Source organism: Nomascus leucogenys, chromosome 20 (assembly GCF_006542625.1).
Source record: "Nomascus leucogenys isolate Asia chromosome 20, Asia_NLE_v1, whole genome shotgun sequence".
NCBI classification, from domain to species: domain Eukaryota; kingdom Metazoa; phylum Chordata; class Mammalia; order Primates; family Hylobatidae; genus Nomascus; species Nomascus leucogenys.
This window is the reverse complement of record NC_044400.1, coordinates 27,202,439-27,217,976: the sequence shown is the minus strand read 5'-3', so window position 1 is coordinate 27,217,976 and position 15,538 is coordinate 27,202,439. Positions and strand designations below refer to the sequence as shown.

The 15,538-nt window shown below is 39.6% G+C and overlaps 1 protein-coding gene across 24 annotated transcripts in view; it reads left to right on the top strand.

The window, feature by feature from the left end:
* The window catches only part of CLASP1 (cytoplasmic linker associated protein 1), a 301,555-nt gene that overhangs the window by 163,175 nt on the left and 122,842 nt on the right, over positions 1–15,538 (top strand). For all 24 annotated transcript variants that reach the window (XM_030801424.1, XM_030801422.1, XM_030801427.1 and 21 more), the window contains 2 exons: positions 9,937–10,089; positions 15,028–15,101. In XM_030801424.1, coding sequence (XP_030657284.1) covers positions 9,937–10,089; positions 15,028–15,101 — 227 coding nt within the window. The remainder of the gene's footprint in view (positions 1–9,936; positions 10,090–15,027; positions 15,102–15,538) is intronic.

Sequence of the window (15,538 nt, the reverse complement as noted above, 5' to 3'; positions counted from 1 at the left end):
CCAGTTTTATTACAGAAGTAACAAAATGATTAGTTTGAGACCAAATCACCTGTAAGGTGACCCTGTGCTCTGGACTTGAACTTCCAAGTTATAGGGCATGGAGGATTTGGAGAGAGTTTAAAACATTGATGCCACTTGATGGAAGCATATTCCTAATTGAGCTTTTTTCTTTTGCTTACAAATGGCAAACTATTTTCTTTCTTGTGACTCTGAGAAAATTGTCATTGAGACCTCCTAAGGATGCTTGACAAAGGGGAAATGGATACTTTCCCTTTGGAATCAGTTCTAGAGAAGGTGGTTTTAACCATGCCTTCCTCCATTTCTCAATAATGTCCATACATTTTTTTTCGGCTGCCTAACTTGAATTAGTTGTATGGCCTTTTAAACCCGTTTTTAAAGATAATTTTATTCCTAATTCCTCACTTCTATTGAAATGTTTTTGAAGAGCTGGTTTTTTGCATGCAAAGCATAGCACAAATAATGAGGGTATAACATAGCTGCCATTTGTCCAGTACTTATGGTTTTCCTGTCTTTAATGCATTTTGTCTAATCTGCATGACATCCCTTTGATACAGTACAGAGATGCTTTGGGTTGCCAGCAATGCAGGCCTCATTCCAAGTGGTATAAGGGAGAAGGGGAGTGACTTGGCTCGTGGAACTGAGAAATCTGGGTGTGTGGGTCTTGCGGTCCCCCTTTGGACGCATGCCAGGCAGTAGACCTCGGCTCTCACTGCCCCTGACTCTGCTTTCTTTTGCTTTGCCTCTCTTTTAGGCAGGCACTGCCATTTGTTGGCTCCAACAGCTCTAGGCTTATACCTGCATAGCTCTAAGTCCACAAGAAGAGAGGTTCTAGAATTAATTACTGTAATGGGTTGGGAGAGCCCTGATGCTGTGGCCAGGATCCACTGAGGCAAACCAAGGTGTCATCACTCTTGAGAGTGGGGGAGGGTGGTTACCCTGGGCTGTCAGTAGAAGAAGTGGGTTGATATTGGGTGGGCAGCACATTTCATAGGTAGACAGGATCATCCTTTTTCACACAGGGAAACAGAAGCCTATCTCTTTTCATTTTCTTTTTATACCTCGCATGAGGTTGGTCTGGCTGAAAGTGCAGGCCTGTGACATTACAGCTCTGCCCCAGGACAGGCTCACTGCCCAGTGCGAGCTGTGGATTTCTTCCTGCACAGAATCATCCCTGGGCTCCTCTGTTGTGAGTATGCCTGCATCTCTCTGGAGCCTGGTTATAAGTTATATAGCAACAGCCAGGGCATTTTCCACCTGAAACCCACAGAGGAATTGTGCCTTGATCTGCACCTGCAGGAGGCACTCAGCAGCTCTTACCCAGTGTGAACTTTGAGCTCCTACAGTGCCTTAAGGAGCAGGCATCTGTGGAAGTTGGCTTTCTGCCCTCCTCACAGTTCGTTTCCCTCTCCAGTTTCCAGTAGTGTTTTCCTTGCCTGTCCTTCCCCGGTGTCGTCCCGTTTGAACTCCCTTTGTGAAGGACTAGTAAAGCTGAAATGAATTTTGAGTTGTCACCTGTCTGTGCTCCAGTTCTCTCTTCTCACGTTATCTGTACCAGTGGTGTCATTGTTGAGATTGTCTTAAAATGCCAGCCCAGCTTTTTGGCAGCAAGCTTTTGGGCGGAAGGAATGGAACGTGATCCCTAACTGGCAGCTTGATAGCATTCCAGGCTCACTTCTGTGGTAGAGGATGGATTACTGGTGCCAAAGGGCAGAAGTAGCACCCTCAGAGCTTCTATTATGCCATTTCCACCTGTGTATTGTCAAAAATGCCAACATTTCCAGCCAAGTTGGAAATTTTTATATTCCCTGTGTTCTGACAAAAGCCTTCCTTAGTTTTGTAAACAGGGAGAGGAATTTGTTTCAGAATATGGATATTGAAGGATTTTTTGTACAGAGTGGTAGAACCGGCCCTATTTAACACTGGTCCATATTGACCGGATTGGGGGTGATATGTGTACCCTAGTTCCCGTACTTTGATGGAGAAGGGGAGGTAGAAACTTAGAAGAAAAAGTCTTTATCCAGCCATTCAATTCAGACAGTGTGTTTTGCACTTTTACACTTTTCTATTTATCCAACTTTGGTTAAAATTAAGAGGGAACAGATGAGCAAGGAATATAGTTTGGATAATGAGCAAAAATTCCTCCGATATATGAACATGGAATATCTTTCTGTTTATTAGGTTTGTCTTTAACGGATCTTAACAGTGTTATGTGGTTTCCTTTTGTTAAAGTTGTTAGGTGTTTTTATTGATGCTATTGTTGTTTTCTTAATTTGATGTATAGAATATACGATGGATTTTTAAATATTGGTTTTATATCCTACAACCTCACTGAACTTGTTTATTGGTTCTAATTTTTTGCATGCATTCTTTAGTGTTTTCTACATACCAAATCAAGTCACTTGTAAATGGAGATAGTTTTAGTTCTTCCAATCCAGTCTGCATGCTTTTTTTTTTCTTTTTCTGGTCGGATTTCCCTGGCTAGAATGTCTACCACAATGTTGAATAGAAGTAGTGACAGTAAACATCTTCCCTTGTTCTTGGTCTTGGGGGAAAGCATCCGGTCTCTCACCATGTTGTTGATGGTGTGTGTGTGTGTGTGTTTTGAGACGGAGTCTGGCTCCATCGCCCAGGCCAGAGTGCAGTGGCGCAATCTCAGCTCACTGCAACCTCCCGCTCCCAGCTTCAAGCGATCCTCCAGCCTCAGCCTCCCGAGTAGCTGGGATTACAGGAGTGTGCTACCATGCTGGGCTAAATTTTGTGTATTTAGTAGAGAAGAGGTTTCACCATGTTGGTCAGGCTGGTCTGGAACTCCTGACCTCAGGCAGTCCACCTGCCTCGGCCTCCCAAAGTGCCGGGATTACAGGTGTGAGCCACTGTGCCTGGCCTGTAGGTGGTCTTTATCAGGTTGAGGGAGTTCTCTTCTAATCCCTGCTTGTAGTGTTTTTAGCATGAAAGCATTTTACCGTGTTTAGAGAATATGTTGTTTTTTGTCTTTTATTATATTAATATGACAACTATGATGTATACTGAACAAACATTACATTCCTGGGATAAGTCACACATGGCCATAATGTTAATTATTTTTATATGTTGCTGAATTTGGTTTGCTAGTATTTTTTGAGGATTTTTAATGTTTATATTCATAAGAGATATTGAAGATACTGTACTTGAAATTATCTTAAATAATTTTAAGTAAGCAAACATATGCAATAAGAATTAAACAGCACAATGTGCAGAACATACTTAGCACAGTGCCCAGCACCTCCTAAGCATCAGCTTATGAGAACTGCTTTAAGACCGAAGTGACAATAGTCCTCCTCTCAGCGTTGTCAGGAGGATTTAATGTGACTGTGCAAAACCAAACCTAGGACCTGGTACACAGTTGTGTGCTGTGATTCTATTAGTTGTTACTTTTCTTGTTACTTTTAAACATACTGACTGCAGTGGTATTATGAAGGTGAAAAATTGAAAACAATTCAACTATCAATAAATAGATGATTGATTAAATATAGTGTATGCACACAGTGTCACAATAAGTAGTCTTTAAAATTGACTAGATTAATATTGATCTAGAAAAATATTGGTGTGCAAAATAGCAGTTTTTATACATGTGTGTATAGAATTCATGTTTATGAATGCATTAAAGCCTAGAAATGCATATATATCAAATTGTTAGTTTAATTTGGGAAGCTTATGATTGCTTATAGTGGAACTGTGACTTAATTTTAAAATAGGTATATGTTTTATCAGGAAAGAAGGATATACATTTCTTTCTAGCAGGAAAATTTGGAAGCTTAAAAACTATTTGAGGTTTTAATTGTCTTTGTTGATTTGTCCTCAGTTATTTTCATAGCCTTGTTTGAATTTATTATCTAATTAAACCATATGCACATTAAAAAAGTAATAAAAGCTTCTAAAAATGATATATGAGAAAAGATTTTCATCCATTCACAAATTTTGCCTTTCTTCATGTGGACTACCAGAATTAAATTTTTTTGAATGTCTACTGGGTGTTGGCCCAGACTCTGTTCTAGATGTTGTAAATACCAAGAAGAATACAAAGTGGTCCCTACTCCAGGGACAGAGAGACCAAACAGATCTGCAGCCAGCTAATTTCAGGGGGCGATGGAGTAAATGGTACACGCATAGTCAGAGCCGGGCAGGATCTCAGGCTAGCAGTAGACTTGTGTTTTCAAGAATGCATACGGGTGTGTCTGGCAGACAGGACAAGAATTGAGATAGCAGAAACAGCCTTTGCAAAAGGTTTGGAGCTCTGCAAATTCAAGAAGAAAGAAATTTTGGGATATTTATGAAAAGCAGCCGCCTTTGGGCTGATTATCCTGTCTCTGTGCAGCTTCCTCTTGAGAGAGCTAATTATAGTCTAGTTAGTAGGCTGCCACATTTCTTACTCCCTTGGAGGAGAATCTCAATTAGCAGGGAGTGGGTGAATCTGAAAGCCTGTCAGGATAGCAGCTTCTTCAAAGTGACCCTGCTGCAGTGAAGCAGAGAGATAGTTGTCTTTTCTTTAGAAGATGAGGCATTTTCTCCCCACTTCTATCCATCAAAGCCTGCCTCAGGAGAAGAGAAGGAAAAGCTTTGTAGTTTAGGTTCTGGCTTTCCTGGTGGATAGGCAATGAGCAGATATTTCTTAGTTTCTGTGACGTTTTGTTGGTCATCATAGATGAGTGTTTAAATTTTCCAAGCGAACAGCATGGCCCAAAGCTTCTAATTACAAGTTCCAGACACCAGACTTGAATTCATGTTTGTCTTTAGACTGATATCTCTGCCCCCCATAGCCAAACTTGTAGCCACAGTGGTGTATTCCTTCTGATCTGTCTGTGGCTTGTTGCTTGGTATCTCCCCTATGCAGCCTGGTTAAAGTTTAGTTCTGGGGCAGCTGGGTTCTGCTGGGGCTTTCTTAGGGACTTCAGTGGAGGCTGCTGAAGGGACTGGTTCTGACCTCCTAGTGCTGGCCCTGGCTATCTCTCAGCCTGCCTCCAGCATCTGGACCTCAGTAGTAGACCTGTTCAGCTTCTGGAAGTCTGCTAGTTTGCTTCTAAGGCCATGGATGATTGTGTTTGTAATCTGGCTTTATTTTTGCTGTTTTGCTGCTATTTTTCCCTTCATTATGTCTACTTACTTGGATTGCCAGGGGTGGGGTGATTCAGGGTTGGATGAAAATTATAGTATCACTCTGTAGAAATTTCATGAGTCATTTTTAAGTGGTTTATCCTAATGCTGTAGAAGGTGGAATGGAGCTCAGGTGATTTTTAAAGTATCAAAGGAGGTGATGCTTGCTAGGAACTGAAGGCTTCCATCTGCTTATTTCAGATTTCTACCCGAGACTATCAGATGAGAGAAGTGGCCCTCCCATGGCAGTCTTTGCAGTGGGGCTGAAGATACAATTAATTATTTCTGTGGGCTTAAAGAGAACTTCCCCTTCAGACGATTTTATGTGTAACACATGCTGTTGTATTATGTGAAAATGTTAAAATTGATGTAATGGCATGAGCCTGCAGTTAAAAATACTCATTTTTACCCATTTCTGCTTTAGTTAAAGCTCTAGAAAAAGAGGTTAGATACTACCAGATGTCTGCTTAGCAGAAAAGCCTAAAGAAAATGGGAATCCAAATGGCTAGTAGAGTTCAGTATGGGTTAATTTAGCTGAGAAATACTGTAATGTTAGAACCTGGATGTGAGACTCTTCATCCTGGACTGTAACCATGGTCCAGTTGCAGATACAGCTTATTTGCCCAGTTAAAGAATGGCTCATTCTACATAGCAGAATTTCCCAGTTAAGTGAAACTAGGTACCTTTCTGATGACCCAGCTTCCTTTTAAATTTAATCTTAATTTCTGATGTCTGAAAAGCTAGGAAACATAGGCTAAACTTATTTTTAAACAGTATGTTAGTTAAGTTTTCAAATAATTGTCTCAGTTGGTTTTTATCCTCCAAAAGCCTTTGCAGGTGTTTTCAGTTCAAAGCATTGTGTCCAGCTCTTAATCTAGAAAATAAATACACTTTTTGTCCTCTATTTTCCTGAATTTCCAATCGAGATGGGAAATGTGAATTACTTCCTTCACTAGCTCACAGATCATTGAAAAATTGAATCTTAAGTTGTTGTGCGGGATCATTGTGCTGTTATTGTATAGATGTGATTTGACCCCTGTACTATCAACCGTATTCTAAGCATTTTGGGTTTAGGGGTTTTTATGTGCATGTGTTTGCTTTTCGTAGTTCTATTAGGCTATTAGGCCTTCAGCTCACTTATTAACATTACTTTGCTTAATTCGTGCGTCCTCCTCACTATCCCTATAGTTAGTTGCTTCTAATCTGCTTAGGAAATCAGCTAAATAAGCTTGTTAGATTTGTTTCCAAAGGGTAAGTAAAAAGACAAGCAGCCTCCTAAAGTTCAGTTTAAAAAGCCCTACATTGGCTGCTCAGTATGCCTTTTCCTCCTTCTCTTCTTTTTTTTTTTATTTGAGACGGAGTCTTGCTGTGTCACCCAGGCTGGAGCGCAGTGGCGCCATCTTGGCTTACTGCAACCTCTGCCTCTCAGGTTCACGCCATTCTCCTGCCTCAGCCTCCCAAGTAGCTGGGACTACAGGTGCCTGCCACCACGCCCGGCTAATTTTTTGTATTTTTAGTAGAGACGGGGTGTAACCGTGTTAACCAGGATGGTCTCTATCTCCTGACCTCGTGATCCGCCTGCTTCGGCTGCCCAAAGTGCTGGGATTACAGGCGTGAGCCACCGCGCCTGGTCTCCTCCTTCCCTACTTTGGGAGGCATTTCATACAGGTGTTGGTGATGAAGGGCATGCCTTCTCAGTAAGGTTTGTGATACACTATCATGTGACATCTTCAGGCAATTTAGACAAGTTATAATTAACTTTGAAAAATATATGCTCTTTGAGGACGGAAATGGAACCACTTCCATTTTCTTCATGCCTTCCCTGTGCCTTATTTCCTGTATAGTTTTGTGTGTGTCATCTAGTACAGCAACACATATATCCTAATTTTGGTTCCTCTGGCCCCCAGGTTATTGGCGTATTACATAAGAATATAAAAAGAATGAAAGCTCAATATTTTTGCTTTAAATAGTCATCTTTTATAGAAATGATAATGTGAAAGAATTAAAACAGGAGAATAAATAATAAAATATGAGGAGAAAGTCTTATATTTATCCACATATTTACCATATCTACTGCTCTTTATTTCTTTATGTAAATCCAAGTTTCCAACTGGTATCATTTTTCCTTTTGCCTGAAGATCTTCCTGTTAATTTCTTGAAGTGCAGGTCTACTGATGACAATTTTTGTTTGAGTTTTTATTTTGCCTTTATTCTTAACATGTTTTCACTGGATATAGAATTCTAGGTTACTTCTAGGTGAATACCATTTTCAAGGGTCATTTCCATTGTGTTCTGGCTGGCAGGGTTTCTGATGAAGTCTGCTGCTGCTTTTATGTTTGTTCTTCTGTGTGCTGTGTCTCTTCCCCTGGCTGCTCTTGTCTGGGTTTAAGCAGTTTGATAATGGTGTGCCTCCGTATGCTTTTCTGTGTGTGTGTCTTGCTTGGGGCGTGCAGCTTCTTGGATCTGTAGGTTTATAATTTCTATCAAATTTGGAAATGTTTTGGCCATCATTTCTCAGTCTTTTTCTGTCCTTCCCCTTCTTCCCCTCGTGCTGCGGGCCTGCGGTGTTGTGTATGTTAGACTGCTTGATATTATCCTTCATGTCTCTGAGACTCTATTCCATTTATTTATTTTTTCAGTCTATTTTGTTTCTGTGTTTATTTTGGATAAATTCTGTTGCTATATGTTTAAGTTCCCTGATTTTTTTCTTTACTTCTACAGTGTTTAGTCTGTCCTTAATCTCAATCAGTGAAATTTTCATTTCAGATATTATGTTTTCTTAAAATCTGTAAGTTCCATTGGATTCTTTAAAAAAACTTTCTTTTTTTGTTATGAATGTCTATGAATTCTTTTAATATTGAACATAGTTATAATAGAAGTTTAATGTTCTTATTTCATCATTTCTCAGAAGTTTACTACTTTCTGATTTTTTTGCCCCTCCTGATTATGGGCCACATTTTCTTCCCTCTTGTCATGTTTAGGAAAATTTTTTTTAAGGCTTGTCTGTACATAGTGAAGGAATTTTTTATTAGATGTTGTGTATTGTGAATGTTACCTTGTTGAGTGTCTATGTCTTGTTACATTTGTTTTAGGAATATCATGCTTTGTTTTGGCAAATCAGATAAGTTACTTGCAGGTCTGCCTAATGCCCTGTAGGCCTGCTTTTAAGCTCTGATAGGGCAGATTTCGTTCAACTTTCACCCAGACATACTTCAGTCTCACTAAGACCTGACCTCTCTGGGGTTCTCCATTGAATGCCTTGGGTGGGGGTCACCAAGAACATTCCACTTTGGCTGTTTGGAGCTTCCCTACTTGTGTAAACTCTAAGAACTGTTCATTTCACACCTTCTTGGTCGTTTTCTGCCTTGCTTCGTGGAAGTTCACTCACACACTTGAGGCCTAGAACTTAGCACATTTCTGTAGCCCTATTTCTGTGTAGCTTCCTGTAATTTCTAGCACCCTCAACTTCTCTGAACTCTGTTCTTTGTTGTCTGCAGTATCTAATCTGCAGGGCTACTAAGTTTAATTTGAGTTCCCCTTCCCTGTACTTGGTGACCTGGAAATTATTAACACCTCCAGGCAGAAAGTTGGGGTGATTGTATAGCTTACCTTGTTTGTTTCTTTTCTTGCAAGGAAAAAAACAAACAAATCCATATCTTTATGCAATTTAGCTGAACAGCTAAGTTCTTAACTGCCTGTTGTCCAGTGCCTGCACGTAGTCCTTTTATATATACTGTCAGGTTTTCTAGCTATTTATTGCAAGAGGTTAAGTCTGGTTCACGCCTAGTCTATCACTGATGCAAGCAAAAATTTCAGGAATTCCATTGAAATTGGTCCATTGAAAATAATTCTTGGCAACTGAGTACTGTTCTAAATGACATGGCTGAATATGTTAGAAGACTGAACTAAACATAATTTACATGAATTTGTGAGTGAAGCATGATAGTGTCCTCATGTCTCCCATTAATTTTTTACCTGTCTCACAGACTGGAACTGTTCCCACTCAGCAGAATGATTATGATTTAAGGTAGTAGAATAATGACAGCAGTTCAAATGTTCTTGGAGCTCCCTAGAGGACAGATAGGCTGAGTGAGATCTGTCCTTGTCACTGCTAATCCTGGCAGTACTCAGTGGGTGACTTCTCCTTTGGGTTGTTCTTATTCTTTATGTTAGACTTAAATTTTCCTTTTGGGAAGGCCATTATGAACCACTTTCTGAATCCACGGGAAGTCTATGCTAATTAAGAGCACTGTGCATCTGAATCAATGAAAAATGGATGTATAGATTGAAAGAACCATCTTGAAACAGCATGGCATAACAAGACAATCTGGGGGATTTAAAGGCACAGTGAAAGGAGCTAATTTGCATAAGGACATGGATTTGTGAAGATGTCTTTCTCTCCTCCTCCCCCTACACTGTGTTGAATACACTGAACCGTGTAATTTGGAGTGCATGGATGGTCAGAAATGTTCCAGAATGTGAAAATAACTGTTTATAGGTGGTGGTTTTATAAGAGATTGTTTGCTTCTTTATATTTGTTCTATTTTTCAAAATTTGAGTGCGAAAGTATTCTGGGTATGTGAAAGCAAGTATGATCTTTGTAGCTTCATTCTGGGCTTAACCTAAGGCTTTCCAGACCCTAAAGGGGCACCTCAGATTCCAAAAGAGTGTGCAAAATCAGTCTCGAAGACTAATTGTTTTATAATCAGGTGAAAAAGTATATATATATATATATATTTTGTTTTTGTTTTTTAAAAAACATTGGTTTCTGTGCTTACTGTTCAGATAAAAATTTCGATGATGAAGATTCTGTGGATGGTAACAGACCTTCCTCTGCTAGTTCTACATCATCCAAGGCTCCACCAAGTTCTCGGAGAAACGTTGGAATGGGAACCACCCGCCGGCTTGGTTCATCCACCCTTGGATCCAAGTCTTCAGGTTAGTCTAAGCCATATGTGGTGTTCTGGGGTCAGCTATGCCAGCTTTTCAAACCAGAGGTGCAAGTACTTGCCTATGGTGGCCCTCAGAAGTGATACAGTCCCCATATGCAGCAGGTTTCTGCCTGCTATTCTTTAATTGAATTAGCATTGTGATACTGATGCTGATAAGCTGGGAAGTTGTAAATTTGAGCTACTATGTTGACTTTTGCCACATTCTGGTAAGGTGGAGCCTGTAGGAGAAGGAAGCCAGCACAGAGGAAAGCATAGCTCAGAGATAAGAACAAGAGCACACCCTCATCGCATTATTTAGTTATCAGGATCCAGCAATGCCTGAAACCACTAGGGGCGTTTTAGACAATTTCTATTTAACAAGACTGAGAATAATCCAGAAGTCACACTGTAACTCCTGTCTTTAAAGTATATCTTGTAGACTGGCCCCTAGGTATGGGGGTGTGTGTGCATACTCCGCATGCAGGGTCGGGCTGTGGGTGGTGGAGACCAGCCACCTCTGCTCCAGTTCCCGGTGAGCCATGGTGAGGTGGCAGCTGTTGGTGTGTCTTTTGGATAGCAGCATGAAGTGGACCTGGGCCAGCGGGAGGTAGCTCTGTGGGAGTGGAAGGCCTGTATTTCTCTACCTGGACCGCAGGCTCTTCATGCAGGAAGGGCAGAGCTCAAGACCGCAAAGACAGTCATCTGTAGAAAGCTGGGTAGCAGCAGCCCCACAGAAGAGTGACCAGACTGTTAAAAGAAAAACGAACAGAAAACAGCAACAACAAAAAACCCCATCCAAAGGACCACAGCCGCAAAGATCAAAGGTAGATAAGCCCACAAAGATGAGAAAGAATCAACACAAAAGTGCTGAAAACTCAAAAAGCCGGAGTGGCCCTTTTCCTTCAGCAACCCCTCTCCAGCAAGGGCTCAGAACTAGGCTGAGACTGAGATGGCTGAAATGACAGAAGTAGGCCTCAGAATGTGGATAATAATGAAATTCACTGAGCTAAAGGAGCATGGGGTTGGGCTTAGGGTTGGGGTTAGGGTTAGGGTATTCACATAGGAAGAGAGGAAGTCAAAATATCTTTATTTGCAGATGACATGATCCTATATCTAGAAAAACCCCAGTGTCTCAGCCCAAAAGCTTCTTAAGCTGATAAGCAACTTCAGCAAAGTCTCAGGATACAAAATCAATGTGCAAATATCGCTAGTATTCCTGTACATCAACACCAGGACAGCAGAGAGCCAAATCTTGAATGAATTCCCATTCACAGTTGCCACAAAAAGAATAAAATACCTAGGAATACAGCTAACAAGGGAAGTGGAGGACTTCCTCAAGGAGCACTACAAAACAGTGCTCAAAGAAATCAGAGACGATACAAACAAATGGAAAAACAGTCCATGCTCATGGATAGGAAGAATTAATATTATGAAATGGCCATACTGCCCAAAGCAATTATAGATTTAATGCTATTCCTATTAAACTAACATTGACAGAATTAGAAGAAACTATTTTAAAATCCATATGGAACCAAATAAGAGCTCATATAGCCAAGGCAATCCTAAGCAAAAAGAACAAAGCTGCAGGCATGATGCTATCCAACTTTATACTATAAGGCTACCCCTAACCAAAACAGTGTGGTACTAGTACAAGAACAGACACATAGACCAATGGAATAGAATAGAGAACCCAGAAATAAAGACCCCACGACTACAACCATCTGATCTTCGACAAACCTGATAAAAACAAGCAATGGGGAAAGAATTCCCTGTTTAATAAATGGTGCTGGGAGAACTGGGTAGCCATATGCAGAAAATTGAAACTGGACCTCTTCCTTACACGCTATACAAAAATCAAGATGGATGAAAGACTTAAGTGTATAACTCAAAACTATAAAACCCTAGAAGAAAATCTAGGCAATGCCATTTAGGACATAGGCATGGGCAAAGATTTCATGACGAAGACGCCAAAAGCAATTGCAACAAAAGCAAAAATTGACAAATGTACCTAATTAAAGAGCTTGTGCACAGCAAAATAAACTGTCATCAGAGAGAACATGCAACCTACAGAATGGGAGAAAAATTTTGCAATCTATCCATCTGACAAAGGCCTAACATCCAGAATCTACAAGGAACTTAAATTTACAAGAAAAAACAACCCCATTAAAAAGTGGGCAAAGAAAATGAGCAGACAGTTATGAAAAGAGGATGAACATGCGGCCAACAAACATGAAAAAAATCTCAACATCACTGTTTATTAGAGAAATGCAAATCACAATGAGATACCATCTCACACCAGTCAGAATGGCTATTATTAAAAAGTCAGAAAAACAATAGATGATGGTGAGGTTGTGGAGAAAAAGGAGTGCTTTTACACTGTTGGTGGGAGTGTAAATTAATTCAACCACTGTGGAAGACAGTGTGGCAATTCCTCAAAGACCTAGAGGCAGAAATACCATTTGACCCAGCAATCCCATTACTGGGCATATACCCAAAGGAATATAAGTCATTCTGTTATAAAGATACATGTATGCATATGTTCATCCCAGCACTATTCACAGTAGCAAAGACATGGAATCAACCTAAATGCCCATCAATGATAGACTGGATAAAGAAAATGTGGTACATATATACCATGGAATACTATGCATTCATAAAAAGGAACAAGATCACGTCCTTTGCAGGGACGTGGATGGAGGTGGAAGCCATTATCCTCAGCAGTCTAATGCAGGAACAGAAAACCAAATACTGCATGTTCTCACTTATAAGTGGGAGCTGAATGATGAAAACACATGGACACATGGGTGGGGAAAACACACACTGGGACGTGTTGCAGGGTTTGGGGTAAGAGAATAGCTAATGTGCTGGTTTTAATACCTAGGTGATGGGATGATCTGTGCAGCAAACCACCATGGCACACGTTTACCTATGTAACAAACCTGCACATCCTACACATGTACCCCTGAACTTAAAAGTTGGGAATAAAAATAAGTAAGATAAAACACATTTTGTTCTTACAAGTAACATGGTTCCTTGTGAGACCAGTATGGATATTGCCTTAAATAAATTGTAGGAGATTTCTCTCATAAATTCTTCCTTTCACCCCTAATGTAGACAGTTAAGTTGTTGTATACAACTCTCATTTTCTCTCAAATTTTACATTTACATGCAAATTCCCTCTGAAATTTACCTCAGAAAAATTGTGTAGCTGCTGCTCTTTGAACCGTTTTCACTGATGGCTGTGAGCTTTGAGCTGTTGGTGGTGGTGGGGATAGTGGTGGGTGGGGAATCCCATGAGCCAAAAAAGATGAAGCTGAGTGGGCCAAGTAAAAGCTGTACTCATGATTAGCATTAAAATGCTGTCTCCTGATGGCCTCTCCTGAATTCTGAACTGGCCCTAGAATATTGGTATCTTGACCAGACCAGCATGCGACCACTCTGCCTCCTGACCCCAGCATCTGTGATAGAGGAGCTGTAAGAATGTTAATTGTGCTTATTTCTAGTTCTTTCTAATCATTTTTTTGGTGTATTTTAAAACATTTTACTTTTTGTTATTAAGTTCACATAACATAAAATTAGCCATTTTAAAGGGAATGTGTTCAGTGTTTCGTCTACCTTGTAGCATATATCAATACATTGTTCCTTTGGATGTCTGAACAATCTTTCTAATCTTTTTTCTTGATCTATTCTTGGGTAATTATCCATTGCACAAACAAGGCTTAGAAAATTACTAGACTGGTGCTTTCCTTCCCATCTCACGTCCATACCCCTTCCAGAAGTCCCTGGTGTGTAGATCATGCACATATCAGCCCGGTTTTCCCCTTCAGCCCTGCACTTATCCTTTTTCCGTGTTGTTTAATGCCATAGTCATGAATTTCCTGGTTAGCTCCTCCTCATCAGATAGCTTAGGCTCAGGGACTGTTGTTGGCCTTTGAGTCCTCTTTGGTATTTGTGGGTACATGGTGTAGGGCCTTATGCAAAGGAGGCATTCAGGGCCTATCTGCTCAATGGGATCCAGTTTTTATGCTAAAACAGACACAGAGCACCACATCACAGTGAGTGACTATCGTCCTTTATAGTAGTTAGCTTTTCCACAGTGTGAGTGATCTTCAGCAAGAGTGATGACACACATTTACGGCTACCTGGGATTGTCTTTAAAGCCCCTTTCTGTCTGGATAGTTATCAGGACCCCGAACACCAGATACATGTGTGGTAAGAAGGTCTTAGAAAAGCAATCAGACTAGTCCATGTAAATCATTAATGGGGGTTATGAAGATGACTATAGACACCAGTTTTTACAATGTGAAAAAAATCTGATAAAGCGTCACTTGATTTTCATACATAAAGGGGAGCTCATATTAGCAAAAAGAAATACTTTCTTCAAATAATTTTAATTATACAAAGCATCTTAGGATAAGTTTGTAGGAGAAACTTGTAACTGATTCTTAAGTGAAAAAAATGACAGTTATGAGTTCAAGGAAATAGAAATGTTTTCAAACTAATATAAAGTTAAATAAAACTGTGAAATTATTTAGGACTTGTTTGAATATTCACAAATTTGTTATGCTGGATTCCCAGTAATAACAAGTTATTCCCTGATGAATTAAATTTTCTGCTTGATCCATTTATTAGGAATCTTTCAAAGGACTTGTATATTAATACAATATCTAAATCCTTTAAAACCCATACCCCCCCTGCTTAAACAAGTAGTCTAAGTGACCTTAAGCTAATGTATATAGCATTGTAGAATTACTATATTTCATCTTGATATGAAGTCAGTAATGTTTGTCAATTTCATGACACTCCAAAGTTATATGAAGCCTTTTTAAAAAATGTTCTGAATCTTCCAAAATGTAATTTTGATTGTGTATGTTTAGACTTCTTCAGTGTATGTGTTATATACATTGTTTCATATTGTTTACATTTTTAAAATTCTTTTTTACAGCTGCAAAAGAAGGAGCTGGTGCTGTTGATGAAGAGGATTTTATTAAAGCATTTGATGATGTACCTGTAGTACAGGTCAGTGAGGATATTTGAGTATGATTACAAACAAGGGTCAACTTGCTCTTCAAGTTTTATTTTTCAATTCTGCCTATGTAATGTTGTTTACTAGGTCAGGTAATTTTAATTGTCAACACTACAGGAGATCTGAGGTGCAGACTAGAAAATGTTGGAGCAAAAGTCAAGGCCCAAGATGATCTTTCAGTAAGAACAGGAAAGACATTGGTTGTTCTATTATTAAGTTTATGGATCAGGCCACATAAAAGAGAAAGAAATAGATGATGCTAAATTAGAGAATAAAAAAAGTATACTTATTTAGGGATTTTTTTTTAGAAAAATTCATAAATTTGAAGGATTTTGTTGTCTGAAAAGTTATAGAGAATGGTTTAATAAGAGCTTAGTTTATACCTTCTTTGATGCTTCACTTTAAGTACCTAACAGATGAAACAAAGATT